Consider the following 25902-nt stretch of genomic DNA (forward strand, 5'->3'; position numbering starts at 1 on the left):
ACATCACATGGTCAAATGATACAGTGTTGGTGAAAAGGGCTTGCAGATGGCTTAGCATGGCAATACGTCCGTTATTCTTCCAACACTTAATACCGTGCTTGGTGTGGAGCAGGTGTTCAAAGATGGCTGTGGAATGAATGAATAAGGAGAGGGTCTGACCTAACAAGTTATCGTATGTGAAAACTGGAGACTGTCAGGGCTGAAAACTAAAGAGGAGATCTGTGTGATTCAGTAAACATTAAACAGGGCTTCTTGATTATTCCAGACACAGGGAACTTGATGTTCTCAAGCCTTCTTTTCAAGTAACCCTGTGACTGGGGTGACTTAATCTCTCTGGGGTTCAGTAAAGGCGCATAACCATATTGTCACACCGCTACCTTTGATAGGCTTTATTTGTGAATGGGGCTCATCCTGAGGTTTGTTCAAGAAAGGAGCTGGAGTTAGAATAATACATTGTAAATTCCTTCAAATCCCATGGAAGAAAACATAAAACTGTTGAATAAACATTTCCTTTCCTGTGTAGGAATGTGGTCATTTCAAATGGGAGCCACTGGTTAAATTATAACCTTACATGGGTGCTTACGTTAGCTGTGTGTTTCCCGGCTGACCTTCAGGAAGCTACAATGAGGAGTTAGGATCTAATTTGGGAATCAATTAGCTTGTCAGGTTTTGAAACTTGCTAGTTTCGATTTACAATAATTGTGCCCAATTCACTCCCTCCATTTTTTAATATCCTAAACTGACCATTAATGGATATAAATATAATGAATAGAAAGTATTCAAAGGTTATTTGACCATTAAAGGCCCTTATCCCTCTTAATTTGTGCCAGGTCAGGGAAAGAAATCCCAGAGTGAAATGTGGCCAGAAACCACAGTACAGAGAAGTTTAACAAGTCCCCAAGCTCCAGAATGAGTTGAAGAGGAGTCAAAACTTAATCTTACAATCTCATAAATGCTTTATGACTATAATTATTACTTGAAGCTATCAGGTGGTACAGATATGTACTACTAGTGTGGAAACTGAGTAGAATGCATCGAACTTTTCCAACGGAAAAATTATACTGAAGGTTGATTCATCCTAAGTGGTAAGGATCTATTTTACATCAAAACATTTTCACACGAGTTCCCATTGTGGCTGAGTAGGCTAAAGACATTGTCTCTGTGAGGATGCGGGTTCCATCCCTGGCCCAGGGACTGCTGCATGCCATAGGTGTGGCTTAACAAAAAAAAGAAACAACCAAAACATTTGCATATATTTCATTATATGATAAATAAATGTTTCTTAGTGAAAAACTAGAAAATGTAAAATGCAAAAGAGAAAAAAAAAACCCACTCAAAAGCCCATCCTAGAGGGAAAAATCACATACATTTTAAAATTAAAAAATGTTATTGTATTGGGATTAGCATACACACTACTATATATAAAATAGATAATCAACAAGGACCTACTCTATATGGCACAGGGAACTCTATTCAATATTCTGTACTAACCTATATGGGAAAAGAATCTGAAAAAGAATAGTTACATGTATACGTATAAGTGATTCACTTTGCTGTACACCTGAAACAGACACAACGTTGTAAATCAGCTACACTTCGATGAAAAATAAAAATTCAAAAAATGGGATTATAATATTTATAATAGGAAAATTACTCAGAACCTAAAATCAAAACTTCTGCTTTCATATTCCTATACTAGAAGAAGCAGCACTAGAAAGGGATAAGGGTGGAGGGTGACAATTATTTTATAAATTATAAATTCAAAGGAAGATGAAAACTTTGAAAAAAAAAAAAAGCCCTGATGTTAAGTCATGTTTCATATGCATTATATTTGTATTGTATTACTTGAGGTCAGAAAGCTTGAGTTCTTTATTTCCTGTGTTTAGTCCTCATAAATGTTTATTGAATTATTTGCTGGCTAGAAATATTGAAGTGTTCCTCTTAATCTGTAGAGTAGTCTTTTTTTTTTTTTTTTTTTAGGGCCTCACACCTGGCATATGGAGGTTCCCAGGTTAGGGGTCGAATCCGAGCTATAGCTGCCAGCCTAGACCACAGCCATAGCAACACAGGATCTGAGCCACATCTTCGACCTACACCACAGCTCACAGCAACACCAGATCCTTAACCCACTGAGTGAGGCCAGGGATCGAACCTGCATTCTTATGGACCCTTGTCAGATTTCTTTCCGCTGTGCCACAATGGGAACTCCTGCAGAATAGTCTTTATTAGAATCAAAAATCAAGTTTGCTAGGAATCAGCCTGGTGAATATCTATTGAATAAATGAATGAATGTAATTTAATCATAGTTTCAAATATTTGAGAGAAAAGCCTAGGATGTTGCACGCACATGAGTTCAGAGATGTTATATTTTTATCTTTTTATTTTTTGGTGGGTCCTGCAGCATACAGAAATTCCTGGGACTAGGGATTGAACCTGAGCCACAGCAGTGACAATTCCAGATCCTTCACCTGCTGAGCTACCAGGGAATTCTCAGAGGGGTGTTTGTGGGGTTTTTTTGGCTTTTAGGGCCACACTTGTGGCATATGGAAGTTCCCAAGCTAGAGGTCAAATCGGAGCTACCGCTGCAGGCCTACACCATAGCTACAGCAACACAGGATCTGAAGCACATCTGCAACCTACACCACAGTTCACAACAGCTCCAGATCCTTAACCCACGGAACAAGGCCAGGGATCGAACCTGCAACCTCATGGTTCTTAATCGGATTTGTTTCCACTGCGCCACAACAGGAACTCCACATCACATCTCTAACTGTAAAAAGCCAAGGCTTACTATCCTTATGGTAGCCAAAGTAATAGTTTTCCAAAGAAGTCCATGTCCCAATCTTCAGACTCTGAAAATGTGTTACCTTACATTATAAAAAGGACTTTGAAAATGTGAGATGAGGAGCTTTTCCTGGATTACCTGGATGGGCCGAAAGTAGTCACAAGGGTCCTTGTAAGAGAAGTCAGGGGTGTCAGAGTCAGGAAAGAAGAGATGATCATAGCAGCCAAAAAATGGGAGCGCTGTAGCTGTGAGCTAAAGAAAGTAGCCTCTAGAAACTGGAAGGGACAAGGAACAGGTTTTTCCCTTGAAGCCTCCAGAAGGAACCAGCCTGGTGACATCTTAATTTTAGCCCAGTAAGACTCATTTCAGACTTCTGACTTCAGCACTGTATGAGAGCCAATTTGTGTTGTTTTATTTATTTAATTTTATTTATTTTTATTTTATGGCTGCACCTGCAGCCCAGGGAAATTCCTGGGCCAGGGACTGAATCCAAACTGTAGCTGCAACCTACAGTACAGCTTTAGCAATGAAAATCTTTTAACTCACTGTGCTGGGCGAGGGATTGAACCTACACCTCCACAGCAACCCAAGTTGCTGCTATTGGATTCTTAACCCATTGTGCCATGGTGGGAACTCCAGTTTGTGTTAGTTTTAGGCCAGTAAAATTGTGTTAATTTGTTATAGGACCTAACAGGAAAATAATACCGTCTTCATTTTAAAATAGTTCTAGGGAGTTCCTGTTGTGGTGCAGTGTAAACAAACCTGACCAGTATCCATGAGGATGCAGGTTCGATCCCTGGCCTCAGTCAGTGGGTCTGGGATCTGGTGTTGCCGTGAGCTGTGGTGTAGGTCACAGATGAGCCTCGGATCCCACCTTGCAGTGACTGTGGCATAGGCCAGTATCTGCAGGTCTGATTTGACCCCTAGCCTGGGAACCTCCATATGCCTTAGGTGTGGCCTTAAAAAGCAAAAAAAAAAAAAAAGTGCTATTATTTTTATTAGATTCTTGAGGGGGTAGTGGATGAATAGGTGGTAGAAGAAGAAACTCTTTTTGCTCTGAGTGATCAGATCTTTTCCACTTTTGTATTCCAAAAGCTTTGTAATTTTTTTTTTTTTTGCTTTTTAGGACCAAATTATCAGCATATGGTGGTTCCCAAGCTAGGGGGCCAATAGAAGCTACCGCTGCTGGCCTATACTGCAGCTCAAGGCAACACTGAATCCTTAACCCACTGAGCGAGGCCAGGGATGGAACTCACATCCTCATGGATCCTAGTCAGATTCCTTTCTGCTGCACCACAACAGGAATGGCTGATCCTGCCACATTTTTGAGTTTCCAGCCGATCTTGCTCAAAATGGTGCAGATACTTCTCCTACTTCACCCAAGCTCCCCAGAATTTCTCACCCAGTAGCTGAAAACCAATCAGAGGGGTCAGAGTTCCTTAGAATTTGAAGGAGTTTCAAAGACCATCAAGTCCAATGTTGTGTCAATTTCTGCTCTACAGCCTAGTGATCCAGTCCCTTTCTTCCCCTTTTATTTTATTTTATTTTGTTATTTTGTTATTTTGTTATTTTTGTCTTTTTAGGGCCACACACACAGCATATGGAGATTCCCAGGCTAGGGGTCCAATTGGAGCTGTAGCCGCAGGCCTACACCACAGCCACAGCAAAGCCAGATCTGAGTTGCATCTGTGGCCTACACCACAGCTCACGGCAATGCCAGATCCTTAATCCACTGAGCGAGTCCAGGGATCGAACCCTCAACCTCATGATTCCTAGTCAGATTCATTTCTGCTGCTCCACGACGTATTACCTTCCCTTTTACGTATTATCTTCCATCATGGTCTATCCCAAGAAACTGGATATAGTTTCCTGTGCTATAGAGTAGGACCTCATTGTTTGTTGTTAACTACCTGTGTGTTTTTTAGCGTGTGCTCAGCCTCTGCTTGAATACGCCCAAGATAAGGAAGAGCTTATTCCTTTTTTAAAAAAATGAATACCTTAGCTGTTATTTTATGTATGTATGTATGTATGTATGTATGTATGTATGTATATTCTTTTTAGGGCCAAAGCTGAGGCATATGGAAGTTCCCAAGCTAGGGATCAAATCGGAACTGCAGCTGCCAGCTTACACCACAGCCACATCAATGCCAGATCCTTAACCCACTGAGGGAGGCCAGGGATTGAACCCTCACCCTCATGGATACTAGTCAGTTTTGAAACTCACTGAACCACAACAGGAACTCCCAAGAGCTTATTCTTTAATGAGGCCATCCATTCTGCCTTTGGGTAGCTCTGATGGGGAAGGAGGTTTTTTGCTTTTTGTTTCCTTCTTTTTGGTCACCCTGAGGCCTATAGAGTTGATACGGAGTTCTCTGGCCAGGGATCAGATCTGACCTATGCTGCAGCTGTGGCAACACAGGATCCTTAACCTGCTATGCTGGGCCAGGGATCGAACCTGCCTCTCAGCCCTCCCAAGATGCTGGCAATCCCATTGCGCCACAGCAGAACTCCTTGAGGGTTTTTTTTTTCCCCCCTGAAAACTTGCATTTTTTTTTAAATACTGATACTGAGCCAATCTGCTGTCATGGGTCATATTTTTGTGTTACCCAAGGAAAGCCTGTTCTCTGCCGGTTTTTTTTTTTTTTTTTTTGTCTTTTTAGGGCAGCACCCAAGGCATATGGAGGTTCCCAGGCTAGGGCTTGAACCACAGCCACAGCAATGCAGGATCCAAGCCGCATCTGCGACCTACACCATAGCTCATTGCAACGCGGGATCCTTAACCCACTGATCGAGGCCAGGGATCGAATCTTCGTTCTCATGGATACTAGTCAGATTCATTTCCGCCGAGCCACAATGGGAACTCCCTCTCTGCCGTTCTTGATTCTGACTCGCAACTATCTATGAATTCTGAGTCTAGCTTAGTCTTCTCTGCTGATTGTACTTCCTGGTCTCTTGAATGGATTCCTGGAGTGTGGAATCCACAGTCAAAGCTGATTTTCTATATACCTGCTGCTTGTTCTCACATTGTATCTGTCAATTATTTATTCTGTAAGCATATGTGAAACACCTACCTAGTGCCAGGAAGGAGCTGCACTGGGGTTCTGAGCAGAGACAGGTAAGTAAGACAGTGCTTTCTCTAGCATTAACTGGTCTCAGCTCTAACCTACCAGTTTTGCAGTATTGCTTCCTGTCCTTGAATCTTTATCTCAAATTCTATACCTTGGTCTTAAATCCAGTTGTTTGAGAGTGGGATGGGGATGGGCCGGGGAAAATGGGTGGGGAGAAGAGAGAAAAACTAAGAGAAGTATTGTGGAGGAGTTCCTTTTGTGGCTCAGTTGCTAACAAACCTGACTAGGATCCATGAGGATGTGGGTTCGATCCCTGGCCTCTCTCAGAGGGTTAAGGACCTGGTGTTGCCGGGACCTGTGGTGTAGGTGGCAAAAGCAAAACAAAAAACAAACAAACAAAAAAAACCAAAAAAAAAAAAAACCAGGAGAAGAGATTAAACTTCCTGGAGTTTGTACATTCTTGCTCTAGGAAGAGATAAGTAAAATCCTCCCAATCTATTAGCTTTTCCTGGCCTGTAATCAACTTGCCTATCTTTAACCATTTCCTCTTCCTTTATATCTTGACAGCCTTCTTCCTCCTGTTGTTCAAAAGTTTGAACCTGTGGAGTTTGGCCTGTGGAGTTCCTGTGTTGCAGTGGGTTAAGAATCTGACTGAAGAGCCTTGCGCCGCTTCGGAGGTGAGGGTTCAATCCCTGGCCCGGTGCAGAGGGTTAAAGGGTCTGGCATTGCTGGAGCTGTGGCTCAGATTCAATCCCTGGCCCAGGAACTTCCATATGCCATGGGTGTGGCCATTAAAAAAAAAAAAAAAGAAGTATGGCCTGTGGAAAAACCAACAACAAAAAAACCACTCTGGATTTTGTTTCTGTATTTTTTTCCTGACTCCTTTAAATACTGTATATAAATCATGCCCATATCATCAGGAATTATTGATTGAAAAATATACACCCTTTAAAGACCCCTTATGCGAGATAGGCAAAGAGGCATAGAGCCAGGAGACGAAATGGCCTTAAGGCATGAGAGCAGAGAAGACTATTGCCTGAGGCTGAATAGGTGCTGCTGTGCTTCTCTCAAGTCCATCACAACTAGCTTTGGGGTATAGTTTCTCTATCAACAGTGCCAAATTGTCCCACACAAACCTTGATCAACCAGAGTTAGTCATGGACCAGTTCTCTGCAGAATTCTTGCTATATCCTAGCTCTCCCCATAGAGGGAACTATCCTTTATTTTAACTTTCTGAGGCCAGGCTCTCAGATGACCCTTCCCAGGGTCATCTAATTCAAAGGAAGCAGGGGAGTTCCCATTGTGGCACATCTGAAACAAATCTGACTAGGATCCCAGAGGACACAGGTTCAATCCCTGGCCTCGCTCAGTGAGTTAAGGATCCGGTGTTGCCTTGAGCTGTGGTGTAGGTCGTAGATGTGGCTCAGCTCCTGCGCGGCTGTGGCTGTGGCTGTGGCGTAGGCTATGGCTGTGGCCGGCAGCTGCAGCTCAGATTCTACTTGGGAATGTCCATATGGTGCAGGTGTGGCCCTTAAAAAAAAGGGGGGGGGGCTAGAGGGGAAATAGACATCTGTATAACCCCAGAAGGGTCTCTCTGGTGTCACTGGGATGTTAGGTCTTCAGGAGAAGAGCTTGCAGGGGCCCCCTATCCTTGCAGCCACAAAAAATGGGGGGCATCCAGGAAAGGTGAGGGGGGGTGGCCTTCGTCCCCTGTTTGATAGAGGACTGGAATCTTGCTCCTGAAATTACGATAGGAAATATTATGTCTCTCTAAAGGCTACGATGAGGACCAGGAGGCCTGGCGCCTCGTCACTGTCATGTAGATGTATGTGTCTTCGTGGAATAGTCCAAACAGAGCCATTTCCTTTTTCCCAGGATCTGTTTCTTCATTTGTAAGACGGGAGCATTGGACAAGATTAGCGTTTTTCAAACCTCAAATCAAAATTCCTTAGGAGGTCGTAAAATCTACAAAATCCATTTAGAGTTTTCACCAGTAGGTTCTCCCCGCCCCTCAGTGAAGTTAAATAGATCAGAATGTGCTGTTGTACTTAGTATTGTAAAACATTGCTTTGTTAAATTTTGTCCCAATTTGTGTGTGAGATTGTGTATGTACCAGGTTGTGACATCAATGTGTTTCACACTGTGGGTCATAGCAAAAATATTAAAAAACCTCAAGATTCCCGTGTTTTTTGTTTTGTCTTTTTGCCTTTCCTAGGGCCGCTCCCTCGGCATATGGAGGTTCCCAGGCTAGGGGTCTAATCAGAGCTGTAGCCCGTGGCCTTCTCCACAGCAACGTCTGCGACCTACACCACAGCTCACGGCAACACCAGATTCTTAACCCACTGAGCAAGGCCAGGGATCGAACCTGCAACCTCACGGTTCCTAGTCGGATTCGTTAACCACTGTGCCATGATAGGAACTCCATCCCTGTGGTTCTTTATGCTTGGTGTTTTAGTTTCTGTGTGTCTGCAGAAGGCACTCCTTAGGGATTCACCTCCATGGTGATTTGGGAGAAGATGTTTTCATAATGCCATCCCACAGCCTCAACCCCAGCAGCCAGTCTTTGTAATGAACCCACGATGAGCACAGCCCCTCATAAGGTGAGGAGGGGCTGAGGTATAAGCATGAGGGACATTGTTAAACAGAGCATTCTGTGACATCATGGGCTTTTTTATACATGGACACAATTTCTCATACATCATAGACCCCTTGGTTTTGTGGTGATGCTTTAGAAGAGACTCTGGCTTTTAAGCAAGTTGTTGAACAAAATAATAAGATCCCTTCTCCAGAGGTACTATCACGTAATTCCAAGGTATATTTACAACTAAGGATTTTTTTTTCCCCAGCATGAGTAATGCCACAGCCTCTCCACAGGGAGGCACAGGTCACAGGCAGCTTCTGGTTCTTGTCCTACTTCATGTTTTCAACTGTCTCAGGGCCCTGGGTCAGCAGCTTGTGAAGGGTCGGACCACAATTTATTCTTCAATTAATGGACATGTTGGATGTTTCCATTTTTATTAGTAATTATTAATAGGTACTAAAATTTATCAAGTGCTTTCTGTATGTCAGGCACTGTTTTGTTTTGTTTTTGTTTTTTTTTTTGGCCATCCCCATGGCATATGAAGTTCCCAGGCCAGGGATCAGATCTGAGCTGCAGTTGTGACCCATGCTGCAGCTGCGGCAACGCTGGATCCTTTAACCCACTGTGCCAGCCGTGGATTGACCCTGCATCCTGGCACTGCAGAGTCGCTGCCCATCCCATTTTGCTACATCAGAAACTCCAAAAAGAAAGAAAGAAAATGTTGAAATTACGTTCAATTAGAAATGTACAGGGGGTAAATATGTACACACAGTTAACTCATATCCATTTAAGATGTAGGATTAGATCTAACATAAGCTCTAAAGTCATAAAAGAGTTTTTGTTATTTTTCTGTATTGGCAATAACCAGTTAGAAGTTTTTATGGAAGAAAAAAATCATGCACAGAAGCAGTGGCAACAAATCATCAGCAACAGCATGAAAGTGAAATGCCTGAAAATAATCCTAATGAGAAATGCATGGGACCTATATGAGAAACTTCAATAAACACCAATAAGATCGTTGGAAAACATAGAGAATGACTATCATGAGACCTTTTATTTTATTTTGTTCTTTAGGGCTGCACCTGCAGCTCATGGAAGTTCCTGGGCTAGGGGTTGAACTGCAGCTGTAGCTGCGGGCCTATACCACGGCCATAGCAACTCGGGATCCAAGCAGTGTCTGCAACTTACTCCCACAGCTCATGGCAACACTGGATCCTCAACCCACTGAGTGAGGCCAGGGATTGAACCCAAATCCTCATGGATACTAGTTGGTTTCTTAACCCGTTGAGCCACAGTAGGAACTCCAAGAGACCATTTATAAAAAAGATATACAGATGACTGATGAATACAATCTTTGTCACTTATAACCAAAGGCTTCAAAAATAACAATGAGTTTTCATTTTAATCCTAAATCGGCAGTATTTATACCCTATTATGGGGTTTCCTGGTTGCCTAGTGGGTTAAGGACTAGGCATTGTCACTGCTGTGGTGAAGGTTTGATCCCTGGCCTGGAATTTATACATGCCATGGATGCAACCCCCTCCCTCAAACATATTATTCCATACTTGCTGAGATGCACTAATATGGGGCTTTTTTTTTTTTTTTTTGTCTTTTTGCTATTTCTTTGGGCCGCTCCCACAGCATATGGAGGTTCCCAGGCTAGGGGTCTAATCGGAATTGTAGCCACTGGCCTACACCAGAGACACAGCAACACGGGATCCGAGCCGCGTCTGCAACCTACACCACAGCTCAAGGCAACGCCGGATCCTTAACCCACTGAGCAAGGGCAGGGACTGAACCCGCAACCTCATGGTTCCTAGTCGGATTCGTTAACCACTGCGCCACGATGGAAACTCCAATATGGGGCTTCTTACACAATGCTGGTGGGAGTAAAACTGATAAAGTTGCTTTAAAATTTATCATTGTATTTAATGCCTTAAAATAATCATAGGCTTCTAGTTAGTAAACTTACATTTAGAAATTTATCCTAGGAGTTCCCGTTGTGGCACAGCGGTTAACGAATCCGACTAGGAACCGTGAGGTTGCGGGTTAGATCCCTGGCCTCGCTCAGTGGGTTAAGGATCCGGCATTGCTGTGAGCTGTGGTGTAGGTCGCAGATGCGGCTCTGATCCAGCATTGCTGTGGCTGTGGTGTAGGCTGGCGGCTACAGCTCCGATTCAACCCATAGCCTGGGAACCTCCATATGCCGGGAGAGCGGCCCAAGAAAATGGCAAAATAAATAAATAAATAAATAAATAAATTTATCCTAAAAAATTATTGGAGATGCTGATAAAGATTTTTATGTAAGGATGTTTTTTGTATTATTATATACAATGGTGAAAAAGCCGAAATAAACTATATGTGCAGTGATAGGAAATCTACAGCTGAATTCTTTATAGACACTAAACATGTTTTTTTGGAGTTCCCGTCGTGGCGCAGTGGTTAATGAATCTGACTAGGAACCATGAGGTTTCAGGTTCGATCCCTGGCCTTGCTCAGTGGGTTAAGGATCCAGTGTTGCCATGAACTGTGGTGTAGGTCGCAGACGCAGCTCGGATCCCGAGTTGCTGTGGCTCTGGTGTAGGCTGGCAGCTCCAGCTCCGACCCTTAGGCTGGGAACCTCCATAGGCCGCAGGTGCAGCCCTAAAAACAAAAAAAACCAAATAAACATGTTTTTGAACACTAATAACCTGGGAAGTTGTTTATGATATGATGGGTTAAATGAAAAAAATTCAGGATACAAAATTATGTTCAGCTGTATATGTGTTGCTATGGCTGCCATAACAAAATATCACAGGCTAGGTGGCTCGAATAGTAGAAATTTATTTCTCACAGTTCTGGAGGCTGGAAGTCCAAGAACAAGATGCCAGCAGGTTGGTTTGGTTTCTTCTGAGGCCTCTCTCCTTGGCTTGCAGATGGCTGCCTTCCTCTTTTGCCCTCACCCAGCCTTTCCTGGTCTCTCTCTCTCTGTGTCCTAACCTCCTCCTGTAAGGACACCAGTCAGATTGGATGAGGGCCCACTCTGATGGCCTCATTCTAACTTAATTACCTTTTTAATAGGTCCTCTCTCCAAATACAGTCACATTCTAAGGTACCAGGGCTCAGGGCTTCAACACAGGTTTTTATTGGGGGAAGGTACACAATTCAGTCAACAACACTGTGACTCTGTTTTATTTAAAAAAAAAACCTTTTTTTTGGGAAAAAAAAAAGACTGGGAGGAAACATGGTAGATGTGTGGCTTTGTGAGCAATCAGGAAGTTTTTTTTTTTTTTTTTGGTCTTTTCTAGGGTCACTCCTGCGGCCTATGGAGGTTCCCAGGCTAGGGGTCTAATCGGAGCTGGAGCTGCTGGCCTACACCAGAACCACAGCAACGCGGGATCCGAGCTGAATCTGCGACCTACACCACAGCTCACGGCAACGCCAGATCCTTAACCCGCTGAGCAAGGCCAGGGATCGAACCCATGTCCTCATGGATGCTAGTCAGGTTCGTTAACCACTGAGCCATGACGAGAACTCCGTACAAGACTGTTCTTTAGTTTACCATTCTAACCCCATCCCTTAGATATATTATTCTTGAGCTTTGCTCCCTGTTCCTCAAGCAAACTGCTTTCCCTTAGCTTGTGCTATTTTCGCTACCTAGAATGCTCTTCCCCTATCTTTGTCCACTGAAGTTCCCTGTATGATTCAGCACTCAGCTCAAAAGCTATTTGCTGCAGAAACTCTTCTTTACTGTTTTGAAGGAATACATGTTCCTTTCTCAGAACTTATTCCTACCAGTTTTTTGAATGGGCAGAGACAAATATGATCACTCACACTCATTTGTGTACTCCGTCATAAAGTATGGTAACTAGCATATTTTGACTTTGAAGTGAAGAATCTGAGTAACTGAGAAAGAATTGTACTCAACACCGCATAACTAGTTACTCTTCTTTCTTTTACATATGTTTTTGCTCCATGCTTCAGGGAGACAGAGGAGTTGAATACAGGTGTTAGCTTTTGTTTAAAGTGCAAACAATTGTGCTGCAGTTTAATGTTTTCTAGCTGTCTGTCAAAAACGTGTGTTATTTGAAGAACTTGGTATTTGTTATTGGAAGACCAGTCTGTCTTCCAAAATGAGCCCGTTCAACATGCCAAGTATTCACGGCAAATCATATACGAATCCAGGAGAAATTAGATAAGGCCTCCGATCTTTCCGACTTCTTTTAAGTAAGCAGGTGGCATGACGTATCTTATATATTATGATTAGTAATAAGAGGTTAATGCTAAGAAACAAAACAAAAAGAAAACAAAGAGACGATGTTTGGTCGTGAGGCTGTCAGTGAGCTGAGGCTAAAGAAGTTCGGTAGTGTGGTCCCCATGACCCACCCAACCTGCACCTAGGAGGAGACTCGCCCCTTCCGTTAACACTTTGTGGCGGCGTGACCTAGACATCTGTGACCCCGTCTAGGAGGAGGACCTCTCGCAGGCGCGCGCGCAGATTCAGCCACCCGCAGGCACCTGGTCCGCGCGCGGTGGGCGGGGGGTGGGCCCCCTGCGCTCTCAGGAAGCCCAATCATCTGGAGATTCCGGGGCAGGTCCCGCCGCCGGCCACGCCCCAGGCGGCGGGGCGGGGGGCGTCTTTAAGAGCCGGCGGCCGGGCTGCCTGTTCAGTCCGGGTGCGGGCGGTAGACTGGGAGGCCTGAGTCTGAGCCCTGCGCCGCCCGCCCACCGGGGGCTCCACTGCCCTTGCCTCGGCCTCACTAGCCCGCCAGCCCAAGTCGGCGGCTCCTCCGCGAGTTCGCCGGGAACTCGTGTCCCTCGCTTTCCCCGGCGCCCAAGGGGGCCGCTTCGGGCCATGGTGCGCTCCCAGGAGGAGCCCGCCGCTGCGCGGGGAACGAGCGAGGGACAGCCGGCCGGCCCCCGCGCCCCTGGGGGCCGCTCCGTTGCCTGGCCCGGGACCCTTGGACGGCCCGGAGGCAGTGGCGGCGGAGAAGGTGGAGGTAGAGCTGGTGGGGCCGGCGGGCGCCGAGCCCCCTGAACCCCCTGAGGGCGGCTGGGGCTGGGTGGTGATGCTGGCAGCCATGTGGTGCAACGGGTCGGTGTTCGGTTTCCAGAACGCCTGCGGGGTGCTCTTCGTGTCTATGCTGAAGACCTTCGGGTCCAAGGACGATGACAAGATGGTCTTCAAGACAGGTGAGGCACAGCGCCGGCCGCAGCCAGCCCCGGGGTGGGGGCGAGCGCGGGGACCCCTGCGCATCCCGCGTATTCCGCGTGCTGAGTGAGCGTCAGCGCCGCCGTGTGCGCCCCGGTGGGTCCCTGGGTGCTGAGGGTGTGGGAGGTGGGTCTGTCTAATAGCAAAAGCAGCCTGCAGCTCCAGGGGCCTCGGTGCGCCGGTCTTTGTATTGAATCCAGATGGAGGGACAATATTTGGAAACAAGTCGCAAAACTTACTTGCCTAGATCTTCCTGCTTTCCTCGCTGCAGAATAGGGGTTAAGAGTCTGCGGTAGACTTTAATTTTTGAAAACAAACGTACACTTCCAAACCCTATTACACCGCTCCGTCATTTTCACGGTCTCCTTCGTGACCGTGACAGTTGGGTTTTCGTTCATTTGCCCCCGGCACTACGGAGGGCTGTGAGTGTTGGGGGAGGCAGGGTTGGCGAGATGAATTAGGTATTCCAAGGTCACTGGAGTTCCGAAGGGAGCCCAGAAGGAACCACGGTTTCTTGGTGGCTTTTTTTGGAGGGAGGTAGAGGTTGGGGGAAGGGGGGTGTCACTTTGCTAAATATAGAAACCATGGGAGGCAGCCAGATCCGGGACTGGGAAGAGGAAGGTGAAGGGTTGCCATATACCAAGCTAGATGAAAAAGGTACAGACTCAACATTTTTTTCTTTGTAGGGGGTTACTACTTGACCTAAGAAGTCCAAGACCTTCTGTGTAACTCATTCATTATTTCACTTCACCCTGCAAGGCAGGCGTTGTCAACCCCATTTAGGTGAGAAAAGCGAAGCTTAGTGTAATATAGTGTCTTAGGCCAGAATGGAGATAAAACACACATCTTGAGACTTAAAAGGGCTACATGATTTCCATTACTATATCAGGCTTCCCTCCCTGCCATTTGTGGATCTTTATATGGTTAATAGTCTTTTTTTTTTTTAATTTTCAATTGTTTTTAGAGTAAATTTTCCTTAAGTCTTTGGTGTGCATAGAAAAATTGATGCAAGACTGTTAGATTCTAAGGGAGAGGTATATTGGGAGTTTTAAAGCCTTATATATTGAGTAATTTACTGTATGTATCATTATGCAGCTTGTTTTCTTCTACAAGAGTTTTCTTCTACATGGTGTTTGTGATCTATCCCTGTAATATCTCAGTTTGAGCTGGTAGCTTAAATTTACATTTTAACTTGTAGTTTTCCATTGCATGGATATATTATAATTTATGCATTCTTCCTTTAATAAGCATTCCAAATTTTGCTATAGCTAATGCTGCCATGCATATTCTTGTACATTGTCTCCTTGGCATGTGAATCAGGTATGATATTTAATCTGGAATTTTTGTCCCCCCCCCCCTTTTTTTTTTTTCCTTTTAGGGCTGCACCTGTGGCATATGGAAGTTCCCAGGTTAGGAATTGAATCGGAGCTTCACCTGCTGGCCTTCGCCACAGCCACAGCAATGTGGGATCCGAGCCGGGTCTGCAACCTACAGCACAGCTCACGGCAACACCGGATCATTCACTCACTGATCGAGGGCAGGGATTGAACCCGCATCCTCAGGGATACTGATCGGGTTCGTAACCTGATAAGCCATGACAGGAACTCCAAGAATTTCTGTTCCTTAAATAGCTTTGAAGCTGTCGTGTTATGCAGGTCACAGGGCTAGGTACAGAAGTACTCAAAATGTAGTATCATGTACTTGCCTAGGTAACAACCATTGTAAAGTTTAGCTGGATAGATTTGCATATGCAGTAGTAAACAAAAATAATTTTGTGTCTTTATGAGTAGTATCTGGGAGGGAAAAGCTCAAGGAGTCAGAATTCACAGAGTCAACATTTTAAGACTAGTTCCTTCAGCATTTAGCATACTCTTGCCTTGGAATACAGACTTTTAATGCAGTCAAAACACCAGACAAAACAATCTTTTTGTTTGTTTGTTTTTTCGCTTTTTAGGGCCGAACTCGCGGCACGTGGAGGTTCCCAGGCTAGGGGTCCAATTGCAGCTATAGCTGCCGGCCTACACCACAGCCACAGCAGATCCGAGCCGCGTCTTCAACCTACACCACAACTCACGGCAACACTAAATCCTTAACCCACTGAGCGAGGCCAGGGATCAAACCTGAAACCTCATGGTTCCTAGTCAGATTCCATTCCGCTGCACCACGGCCGGAATTCCAACAATCTTTTGTTTACCACTGGTTTTTCAAATTCTTGTGAGTAGTTTCATTGGTGTCTGTGGAGTTCTTTTTTTTTTTTTTTTTCCTCCTTTCTAACTTTTTGAGAGAGAGTGAGTACCTGCTGGAGAGAGATCGTACCTTTGCCAGGCATCAGAGTGTCTCAGTCTCGAAGCCTCTGCCTCTCTCCCATCCCCTAGGTTTGCACTACTACAGTATCCCAAATCTGGGTAGCTGTAGGGGAGGAAGCCATGGGGCCCTCCTCTCTTGAACTTTTTGAAACTTCATATTTTCAGTTTTGATAAATGTCTTTCTCCGTTTACTCAAATCCTTGACAGCTTTCAGTCATGTTTGTGTATGTGTGGCTGTGTGTCACGTAAACAGGCATACAGGTGTGCCGGTCAGATACTCAAGATCTTTGTGCTCGTCTGCACGACTGCCACGTATGGTTATGCCCTTGCACAGAGCTGCACAGCTCGGGTCAGCAGTAGCTGAAAACCAGCCTCTGCTCTGGGTGCTCTTTAATTTCTGCACACCTGGAGTGGCCCTGTAATGCAGCAGCTAGATGGGACAACAGGCCTTTGCTTGTACATGGTCAATATGTGAAACATGTACAACATAAACGTTGTAAGGTCTGAGGAAGAAAACAGATTTAACCCCACCTGTGAAAAAAATGCTAACACAATAAAGGCAGTTAATGCTGAGATTTCTCCCTCTCCTTTCTGCCTCTTTCCCTCCCTCCATCTCTTTCTCTCTTTGTGCCATGCACACCCACACTCCCTCCACACTCCACCCCCCCATGTTTCATATAAAGTCCATCATCTACAACAGGTACTGAAGCATTTGAGAATACCGGCTTTAAAGTTTGACTTCAGACTTTTTTATTTTGTTGTTCTCATGCTGAGTCATCTGTGATTAGATGTATGCAAACTTCTAGTACAATGCAAAAAGTATCTGGAATTTTTTTTTGGTCTTTTTTTTTTTTTTTACGGCTGCACCCACAGCATATGGGGGTTCCCAGGCTAGGGGTTGAATCTGAGCTGTAGCTCCTGGCCTACGCCACAGCCACGCCAGTTCTGAGCCGCGTCTGTAACTTACACCACAACTCATGGCAACACGAGATCCTTAACCCACTGAACAAGGCCGGGAATCAAACCTGTGTCCCCATGAATATTAGTCAGATTCATTTCCACTGAGCCACAATGGGAACTCCTCTATCTGGAATTTTTAAAACCTTTATTTTTCAAAGTCGAGGTTCATTTTCTATTACCTTGTTTGTGACTGATAATCCTGGCATTAGAAGGCTGTTAATTGTCTCCATTTGTTTGTTTGTAGCCAAGATACACAGGGAGGTGGGGATGGAACGGGAACCTAGGTTTCCAAATGATGGTTCACATTTCTTGGGAACTTCCTATGTGCCAGGCCCAGTGCTAAGCACTTTACATGCATTCCTTTTTTTTTTTTCTTTTTTAAATGGCTGAACCCACAGCATATGGAAATTCCTAGGCTAGAGGCTGAATCCGAGCTACAGCTGGAACCTGTGTTGCAGCTGCAGCAATGCCGAATCCTTTAACCCACTGCACCATTGAACTGATGCCACCGCAGAGACAACAACCAACTCCTTAACCTGCTGTGCCACACCGCGAACACTGCATTCCTATTTTAAATCTTAATTGCAACTCCATGAGATAGGCTTTATTTAATCTTTCTTTTCAGATGTGGAAATTCAGGCTTACAGAGATTAAGTAAGCAGTGGAGCCTGAGCCCAACCTCAGGTTTATCTGACTCCAGAAGCTAGGTCTTTAATGTTTGATTCTCTGGCATTGGCTAGATAACATTCTGCGAATCAAACGTTCTTTTATTAATTCAGGTGTTAGAAATTAAGTATTATACCAGGAATTCGGGGGTTAGAAAAGAGGTCTGAAGGATTACAGTCCCTGTTTCTTGGTCTTATTTGCTGTCAGTACACAGTGGCCAATTATTAATGTTTCATTGACATAGATTTTTGATGTATAGGGAGATGTTTGTGGAGAAACAAGATAATTTCATATGGCATTCAAGCAAAAGTGTGGTGAAGAACCAGGCTCCTTAAGACTGATCCACAGCAGGAAAATATTTCCAGGCAAAATTGAAGAGGAGCCTTCTCAGGCTTATTTCTCTTCAGGGCTCTCTTACCTCTTCCTATGTAACTGGTGATCCACCCACAGTTTCTCAGGAAAGGGCCTGAAGGAAATCATTCACACGAACCTATGTGTGAGTTTACACATCTTAATGTTACTCCCCATTCATTCTGCAAATATTTACCTCTGACACCCTCTGTGCTGGGCACCGGAGGTGGAAACTGAGAGAGACAAGGTCTTTTGGTCTGCTGTGGGGTACAAGTAAACAGACAGAGTACTTCCCTTTGAAATATACCGGGACTCAGTCTTTATTCTAAAAGGTTGAAATTCTAAGGAAATTCTGGAGAATGGTAGAGGCTGGGAAAGGCATTTGATGGCCTCTTTCTGTGTGGCCACGGATCACCCTTTGTGAAATTAAGACTTTGGAAAGGGGAAGCAAGCTGAATTTAGGCATTAGAACCAATGAAAAATGTTGCGTGCATTACCTCCCATTAGGTTATCCTGGCTGCTAGTGACAGGGCACTCAGAGATAAGCTTTGCACGTGCTGCTGTGTTAGTAAGGTTGGTCATGGGGAGCAAGCTGAGCTTGAGCTGTCTCTTTTCAGTTACCTTTTATCTTTTCATAGGTGCCTTCTGCTTGCCTGGGTAGAGGGAAGTCAGATACTTTGGAGAAAATTCAACAGATACTACCATTAACTGGAAATTGTTTTCCCTTAGAAATGGCAACTTTAACTTTGCTGGATATAGGAAAACCTATTTTTAGTTTCTTCATGGAACTGATAAAGAGTCTAAGGTTCTTTTTAGCTTCCTGATACCGTGCCGTGAACATTCTCTTGGATGGTACTAGGATATTAATCTAGTTTACTTACCTGCTTTCTGCCTAGAAAAAGAAAAGCAGATGTTTTAATGGTATATTGACATTTTAAAAATATTCATTTAAAACAGGTGTGTTTTCGGAATCAATATTTATGGTCATGGTGTTCTTTTGAAGAAATTATGTCTTTGTGGTCCAGAGGCTTGGTCAAGAAGACCCCTACTTCTTCCAGTAATTCCCAAAATGTGCTCTTTAACAGAATTTCTTGAAAGTAGAGGCCTGTGGTTAAATAAATTTGGGATCCACTGCATATTATCTTCCTCTTTTGGATATTTCAAGTACAAATCAAGGTATTAAAAATTCAGTAGTTTCAAAGGAAAGTGGGCTATCAAAAAGGTCCCCAAAGGGACACTCTTTGGTTACAATCTCTAGTGCAGCTCTGCCTTCTCTGTATGGAGGTGGATTGCTGGTTAGATAATTATAATCACCAAGTGGCATTTAGGGATGTATGCATCTTTCAGCACCTCTCAATATAGTTTTATCAGCCCCTCTAAAACTTTGTCAGTTAGTTCCTCCTGAAGTTTTTTTTTTTTTTTTAAGTTTTTGTATTTGCATAATGTCATTATGCTTTTATTTACATACGGCTGTTGTATGCTCCCCCTGAACTTATAGGATGTTTTGCCTCTATTTCAGAACTGAACTGCTATGTCTGGCTTTTAAGCTAAGGCTTTCTTTTTGGTGGGGAAAGCTGCCTGCATAACTAACCATTTCTATATCATAGGGAAGGTTTTAGTAATGGTGCTTTGCTAAGATCATTATAGGGAGTTCCCATTGTGGTGCAGTGGAAACGAACCTGACTAGGATCCATGAGGATGCGGGTTCGATCCCTGGCCTTGCTCAGTGGCTTAAGGATCCAGCATTGCGGTGAGCTGTGTTGTAGGTCTTAGACTTGGCTTGGCTTCCATGTTGCTGTGGCTGTGGTATAGGCTGGCAGCTGCAGCTCCAATTTGACCCCTAGCCTGGAAACTTCCATATGCTGTGGGTGCGGCCCTAAAAAGTTTAAAAAAAATTAAAAAGATGGTTACAGTGAATGAATTATCTGATTCATGGTCCTCCACTATACATCTTTCACCATAAGAAATACATGACTTTTTTTTCACATTTTAATTTTTTTAATTACTCGATGAATTTATTACATTTATAGTTGTACAATGATCATGACAATCCAATTTTATAGGAAGAAATACATGACTCTTTTTTTTTTGTCTTTTTACCATTTTTAGGGCTACACCCATGGCATATGGAGGTTCCCAGGCTAGAGGTCTAATCGGAGCTGTAGCTGCTGGCCCACGCTAGAGCCACGGCAACTTGGGATCTGAGCTGCATCTGTGACCTACATGACAGCTCACGGCAACACAGGATCCTTAACCCACTGAGCAAGGGCAGGGATCGAACCTGCAACCTCATGGTTCCTGGTCTGACTCTTTAACCACTGAGCCACAATGGGAACTCCCCAAGAAATACATGACTCTTAATTTGCACTCAAAAAGAGGTTGAGAAGCTAAGAGAACTCACTTATGGCTGCTGTTAGAATGTTGAATTTCCTTCACTATCTTCCATCTTAAACCATCCAACTTTATACTCCATGTGAATTCACCTAAACTGTTGGTTAAAATAAAGTGTTAGGAGTTCTCATCATGGCTCAGCAGTAACAAACCCGACGAGGATCCATGAAGATACAGGTCTGATCCCTGGCCTCGCTCAGTGGGTTAAGGATCCTGCATTGCCATGAGCTGTGGTGTGGGTCACAGACATGGCTACAGCTCCAATTCAACCCCTAGCCTGGAAACTTACATATGCCACAGGTGTGGCCCTGAAAAGCAAAAAAAAAAAAAAAAAAAAAAGTCGTTAGACCACAAAAATAGTTCCAGGATTTTGGAATAATAAAGAAATGAGGAGTTCCTATTGTGGCTCAGCAGTTAGGGAACCTGACTAGCATCCATGAGGACTTGGGTTTGATCCCTGGCCTTGATCTGTGGGTTAAGGATCTGGTGTTGCTATGAGCTGTGGTGTAGGTCACAGACGCAGCTTGGATCCTGAGTTGCTGTGGCTGTGGTGTAGGCTGGTGGGTGCAGCTCCGATTGGACCCCTAACCTGGCAACCTCCATTTGCCACAGGTATGGCCCTAAAAAGACCAAAAAAAGAAAGAAAGAAAGAATTAGTGAAGTGTGAGCATTTCCTACTTCATTTCCAGAATGTTTCTGAATTCAGAGCATTGTAAATGTGTATACTGAATTCTGATTGAATACAGTGATGTGAGTATTCCTGTGGTGTTTTCTCGTGGGATTTTTATCAATAAAATTAACTGCTAACAGAACCAAATCAGTCAAAAATAAGTCTGTATTTCAGGAGTGGTTTTGAAGTATCTTTTGTAATAAACTGTACTCTGTGCTCTTGATTTGCGGATCGTTGTATGTGGGTCCTCGTTGAACCCCTTTAATTCCTCGAGGCTTCATCCCGGGCCATGTACTTGTTTTACTTTTTCCTGACTTCTCTGTGTGTCTCATAGGCCTCGTGGCTCCAGCCACTATCTTAGGGTTATTATTCACAAATTTCTTTTTTGTGTTCACGACCTGTATTAAGAGTTCCCTTTGGATGCACAGGTATGTCATACTCCACTAAAATGACTTCATTTCTGGAGTTCTCTTGTGGTGCGGTGAGTGAAGGATCCGGTCTTGTCACTGCAGTGGCTCAGGTCACTGCTCTGGCTCTGTTTTGATCCCTGGTACGGTAACTTCCACATGCCACGGCCAAAAAATAAACGTAAAATAAAATGAACTCACTTCTTATCTATCTCATCTAGTGTTCACCTGCCATCAAAACCAGACATGCCTTTCTTCTGAATTCTTTTAGTGCATAACGTCTCAGGTTGCTCACATTAGAAACTGTGAATCCATCTTGATTTATTTCTCCCCTTTTCTTTCCTGTTTTGTTAAATCAGACCAAGTCCTTTTGTGTTTACCTCCTTAATGCCTCATGAATCAGTCCCCTTCTCTTCCTATAGTGCTGTGCCTAAATTCATGCTTCATTACCTTTGGCCTCAGTGACTGTCATAACCCATTAACCGGTCTACCTGTCCTCAGTTATACACCTGAGTGATTTTTCTAAAACACTGGACCGTATCATTTTTTGTTGCAAAGCCATCAGTGATACCCTTTAGTTCTAGGAAAACGAAAAGCTTTTGAGCCCTGACCCTTGCCTGACACTCTAGCCTTGCATCTCACTTTTCTCTCCTTCTTGCTCTTTATGCTCTAGCCTAGCTGAAGGTCTTGCGCTTTCCTGAATCTGTCCTGATGTCTTTTGCCTCTTTCTCTCTTTCTTTCTCTCTCTCTGTCCTCTCCCTTCCTTGCTTTTCTTTTTTTTTCTTTTTCTTTTTGTCTTTTTGCCATTTCTTGGGCCGCTCCCGCGGCATATGGAGGGTCCCAGGCTAGGGGTCGAATCGGAGCTGTAGCTGCTGGCCTACGCCAGAGCCACAGCAACTCAGGATCTGAGCCGCATCTGCGACCTACACCAGAGCTCACGGCAACGCCGGATCATTAACCCACTGAGCAAGGGCAGGGACTGAATCCGCAACCTCATGGTTCCTAGTCGGATTTGTTAACCACTGTGCCACGACGGGAACTCCCCTTCCTTGCTTTTCTTTCTTTCTCTTCCTTCATCCTTTCTTGGTGTGATTGTGACATGAGAAAATTCTGGGGCCAGGTATGCCATACCAGTGACAATGTTGCATCCTTAACCGGCCAAGCCAGCAGCGAACTCCTTGCCTCTGTGTCTTTTTTTTTTTTTTTTTTGTCTATTTGTCTTTTCTCCCTTAGCACATGGAGGTTCCCAGGCTAGGGGTCGAATTGGAGCTGTAGCCACTGGCCTATGCCAGAGACACAGCAACTCACACAGCAACTCGGGATCCGAGCCGCATCTGCAACTTAGACCACAGCTCATGGCACCACCGGATCCTTAACCCACGACGGGAACTCCGCCTCTGTGTCTTTAGTTGTGCCACTCCTTTCTTCATTGTGGTTTTTGGTCCTTGGAACCCTTGATGAAAGGGTTAGCCATTTTATTCCTTTTAACACAACTGTGGGATAAATAATGCTTTTATGCAACTGTTACATTTTTTGATGCACATGGAATGTTTTGGGGGTAGCATGATTCAAATGAGTTACGAATTAAGTTTAGAATGGAAGACAGAGAACCTAATTTCAGCCCACCCTAATCCAGCATTCTGTGAAAGGCGCTTTTAAGATAACCTGTATTTAAGTGATAATTTGCATAGTCAGTTTATCATAAAGAAAGAGGGGGTTAAGGATCTGGAGTTGCTGTGATCTGTGGTGTAGGTCTCAGACGCGGCTTGGGTGGTGGCTCAGATCAGCTTTGCTGTGGCTGTGGTGTTAGGCCAGCAGCTGCAGCTCCGATTTGACCCCTAGCCTGGGAGTTTCCATATGCCGTGGGTGCAGCCCTAAAAAGAAAAAAAAAAAAAGGAGAAAAAAAAATGAGAGAAAGAGTTTTCATATACATTACTCAGTTTTATTTTTTAGAGTAGGCTTATAGAAAGAGTTTTCATATACATTACTCAGTTTTATTTTTTAGAGTAGTATAATTATCTCCATTTATATAGATAATGAAGTTGTAACTTGCACAGTTAAGGGCTGGGCCACATGATATCAGTGTTTTGATCCCTTAAGTTGAATTTAAGAGCATCTTTTTAGCTGGGCTACTAAAGTTGGGTTGAGATGTAGAATCCTACCTTCGTCCCCCTTGAAATTATTTTTGGCACATTTACCTACATGTTCTCTAGAACCTTAACAGTGTCTCCTACCCAAGTTATCAGAAATCCTGTAAAGTCGTTGTTGGAATCGAATTCCATGTAGTAAAGTTAGCACAACCCAACTAGAGATCTGATCTCATAGTGAAGTGTAACAAATAAACCTTAAGAAAAACAAACCAAACGCCAAATAGTCCGTTCGCCACGGCTCTGAGCACCAGTGTAGCCTGGTGCCACCTACACAGAAACTGTGCATGTTTTTATTGGTAGGATTCAGAAGGAGCAATTCCAGGACTCCAGCCCTCTACCCTCGGGGGCTGCGCAGAAGCAGGGCTGGAGTGATAGGGGAAAGTGGGGCTCTTAGTCATCCCTGTATGTTCGTGATCAGACCTTCTTAGCTAAGTTATCTTCATTAACAGCAAGAGAACTCCCAACCTTGCCTGGAGGAACTAGAGCTCGGAGACTGAGGCAGTGACTTGTCTTATTCCCAAGTTGGAAGTCTCTTCATTTCACTTTTTCTTTTTTTTTGCGTTTTAACATTTATATTTTTCATTTTATTTTGAAAAAAATATATTTACTGTAGTTGATTTACCATGTTCTATCAATTTCTGCCGTACAGCAAAGTTGTACATATATCTCCATTCTTTTTCTCACATTATCCTCCATCAAATTCCATCACAAGTGATTAGATATACTTCCCTGTGCTGTACAGCAGGATCTCATTGCTTATCCACTCCAAATGCATTAGTTTCATTTCGCTAATTTTTAATTATGGGGATATGTATGAAATGACTTGAAATGTATGTGGACCCAAGCCGTGTTTCTAACCCTCTTTGTTCCCTCTCAATGGACATAAAACTCTCATAGCCCTTGAAAATTTAATGTACATCTCCAAGGGTAGTTTAACTTTTGAGTGAGAGTCCCTAATACTCCAAAGATAAAGCCATGCTTCAGTATTTACCCACCAGCTAAGATTTTGCCACTTTACTTTTAGTGATATTATGGAAATAATTAAGCTCTTTTTAAAAAAATTTTAAATACAAAATTGTAGGAGTTCCCTGGTGGCCCAGCAGTTAAGGATTTGGCATCACTGCTACGGCTCAGGTTTAATCCTAGGAAATTTTACATGGTGTGGGTGAATGCAGCCAAACCTGCCTCTCCCCTAGCAGTCCTCACAAACTACAAAATTAAAATACTGAATGTACTTTATTTTTTGGTGTTTTGTCTTTTCAGGGCCGCATCCATAGCATATGGAGGTTCCCAGCCTAGGGGTCCAATCAGATCTGTAGCTGCCAGCCTACACCACAGCACAGCCACGCCAGATCTGAGCTGTGTCTGGGACCTACACCACAGCTCATGGCAACGCCAGATCCTTAACCCACTGAGTGAGGCTAGGAATTGAACCCGAAACCTCATGGTTCCTAGTCAGATTCATCTCTGTTGCATCACGATGGGAATTCCTGAATATACTTTTAAAAATTAAATGTGCCTCTCTAGAACTTCTGATATGATCCTCTTAGGGGAACCCGTGCTGCCTTCCTTCTCCCTCTCACTTGAGAATCATTGCCTGGCATTTTAAATTCAATTCAGGGTATTCTTTTCTGGAGTTACCATTGTGGCTCAGTGGTTAATGAGAGGAACCATGAGGTTGTGGGCTCGATCCTTGGCCTCGCTCAGTGGGTTAAGGATCTGGCGTTGCTGTGAGCTGTGGTATAGGTCCCAGACACTGCTTAGATCACGAGTTGCTGTGGCTGTGGCATAGGCCAGCGGCTACAGTTCTGAGTAGACCCCTAGCCTGGGAATCTCCATATGCAGTGGGTGTGGACCTAGAAAAGACAACAACAACAAAAAAAAGTATGCTTTTCTACCATTAAATAGTTAAATCTGAAGGAAAGGTCAGTGTTTAAATTAGTGGATAAAACTCAGAAAGATGCATTGGTCTGTAGTCTAGCTAATTACCCATTTTTTGCTAACGAGTGAATTGCACCAGCAGTGTTCTGCCTGTGTGCAGTCACATTTAGTCTTGTGATGGATTTAGATTGGATCCAAAAACCAGTTCTGACATCCGTTTCATAAAAGTAGAAAACCACTACTCATTAAATGGAGATATTTATTGACTTTTCTGGGTAGATAGATCCTAATGCCAAGTCAAGTGGGTTAGTCTGGTGACTGTTGTTAATAGTGAAAACCTTTTCATCTTGCTTAATTATCCTTTTTACTTGTTTTGACTTCACATTCCAGTTTGAAATGGCAGCATCTCAAAGGATTCACATTTGTCAATGGTTGTTTAAACAACAACATTCTACAAAGTTAATTGATGTTTTAGCACGAATGGAGGCAGAAAGT

At 43.9% G+C, this 25902-nt stretch overlaps 1 protein-coding gene across 1 annotated transcript in view; it reads left to right on the top strand.

The window, feature by feature from the left end:
- Positions 1-13057: 13057 nt before the first annotated feature.
- The window catches only part of SLC16A10 (solute carrier family 16 member 10), a 133053-nt gene continuing 120208 nt past the window's right edge, over positions 13058-25902 (top strand). The window contains 2 exon segments of the mRNA XM_047762800.1: positions 13058-13331; positions 13333-13606. Coding sequence (XP_047618756.1) covers positions 13269-13331; positions 13333-13606 — 337 coding nt within the window. The 5' untranslated portion in view covers positions 13058-13268.

This window comes from Phacochoerus africanus, chromosome 2 (assembly GCF_016906955.1).
Source record: "Phacochoerus africanus isolate WHEZ1 chromosome 2, ROS_Pafr_v1, whole genome shotgun sequence".
Classification (NCBI taxonomy): domain Eukaryota; kingdom Metazoa; phylum Chordata; class Mammalia; order Artiodactyla; family Suidae; genus Phacochoerus; species Phacochoerus africanus.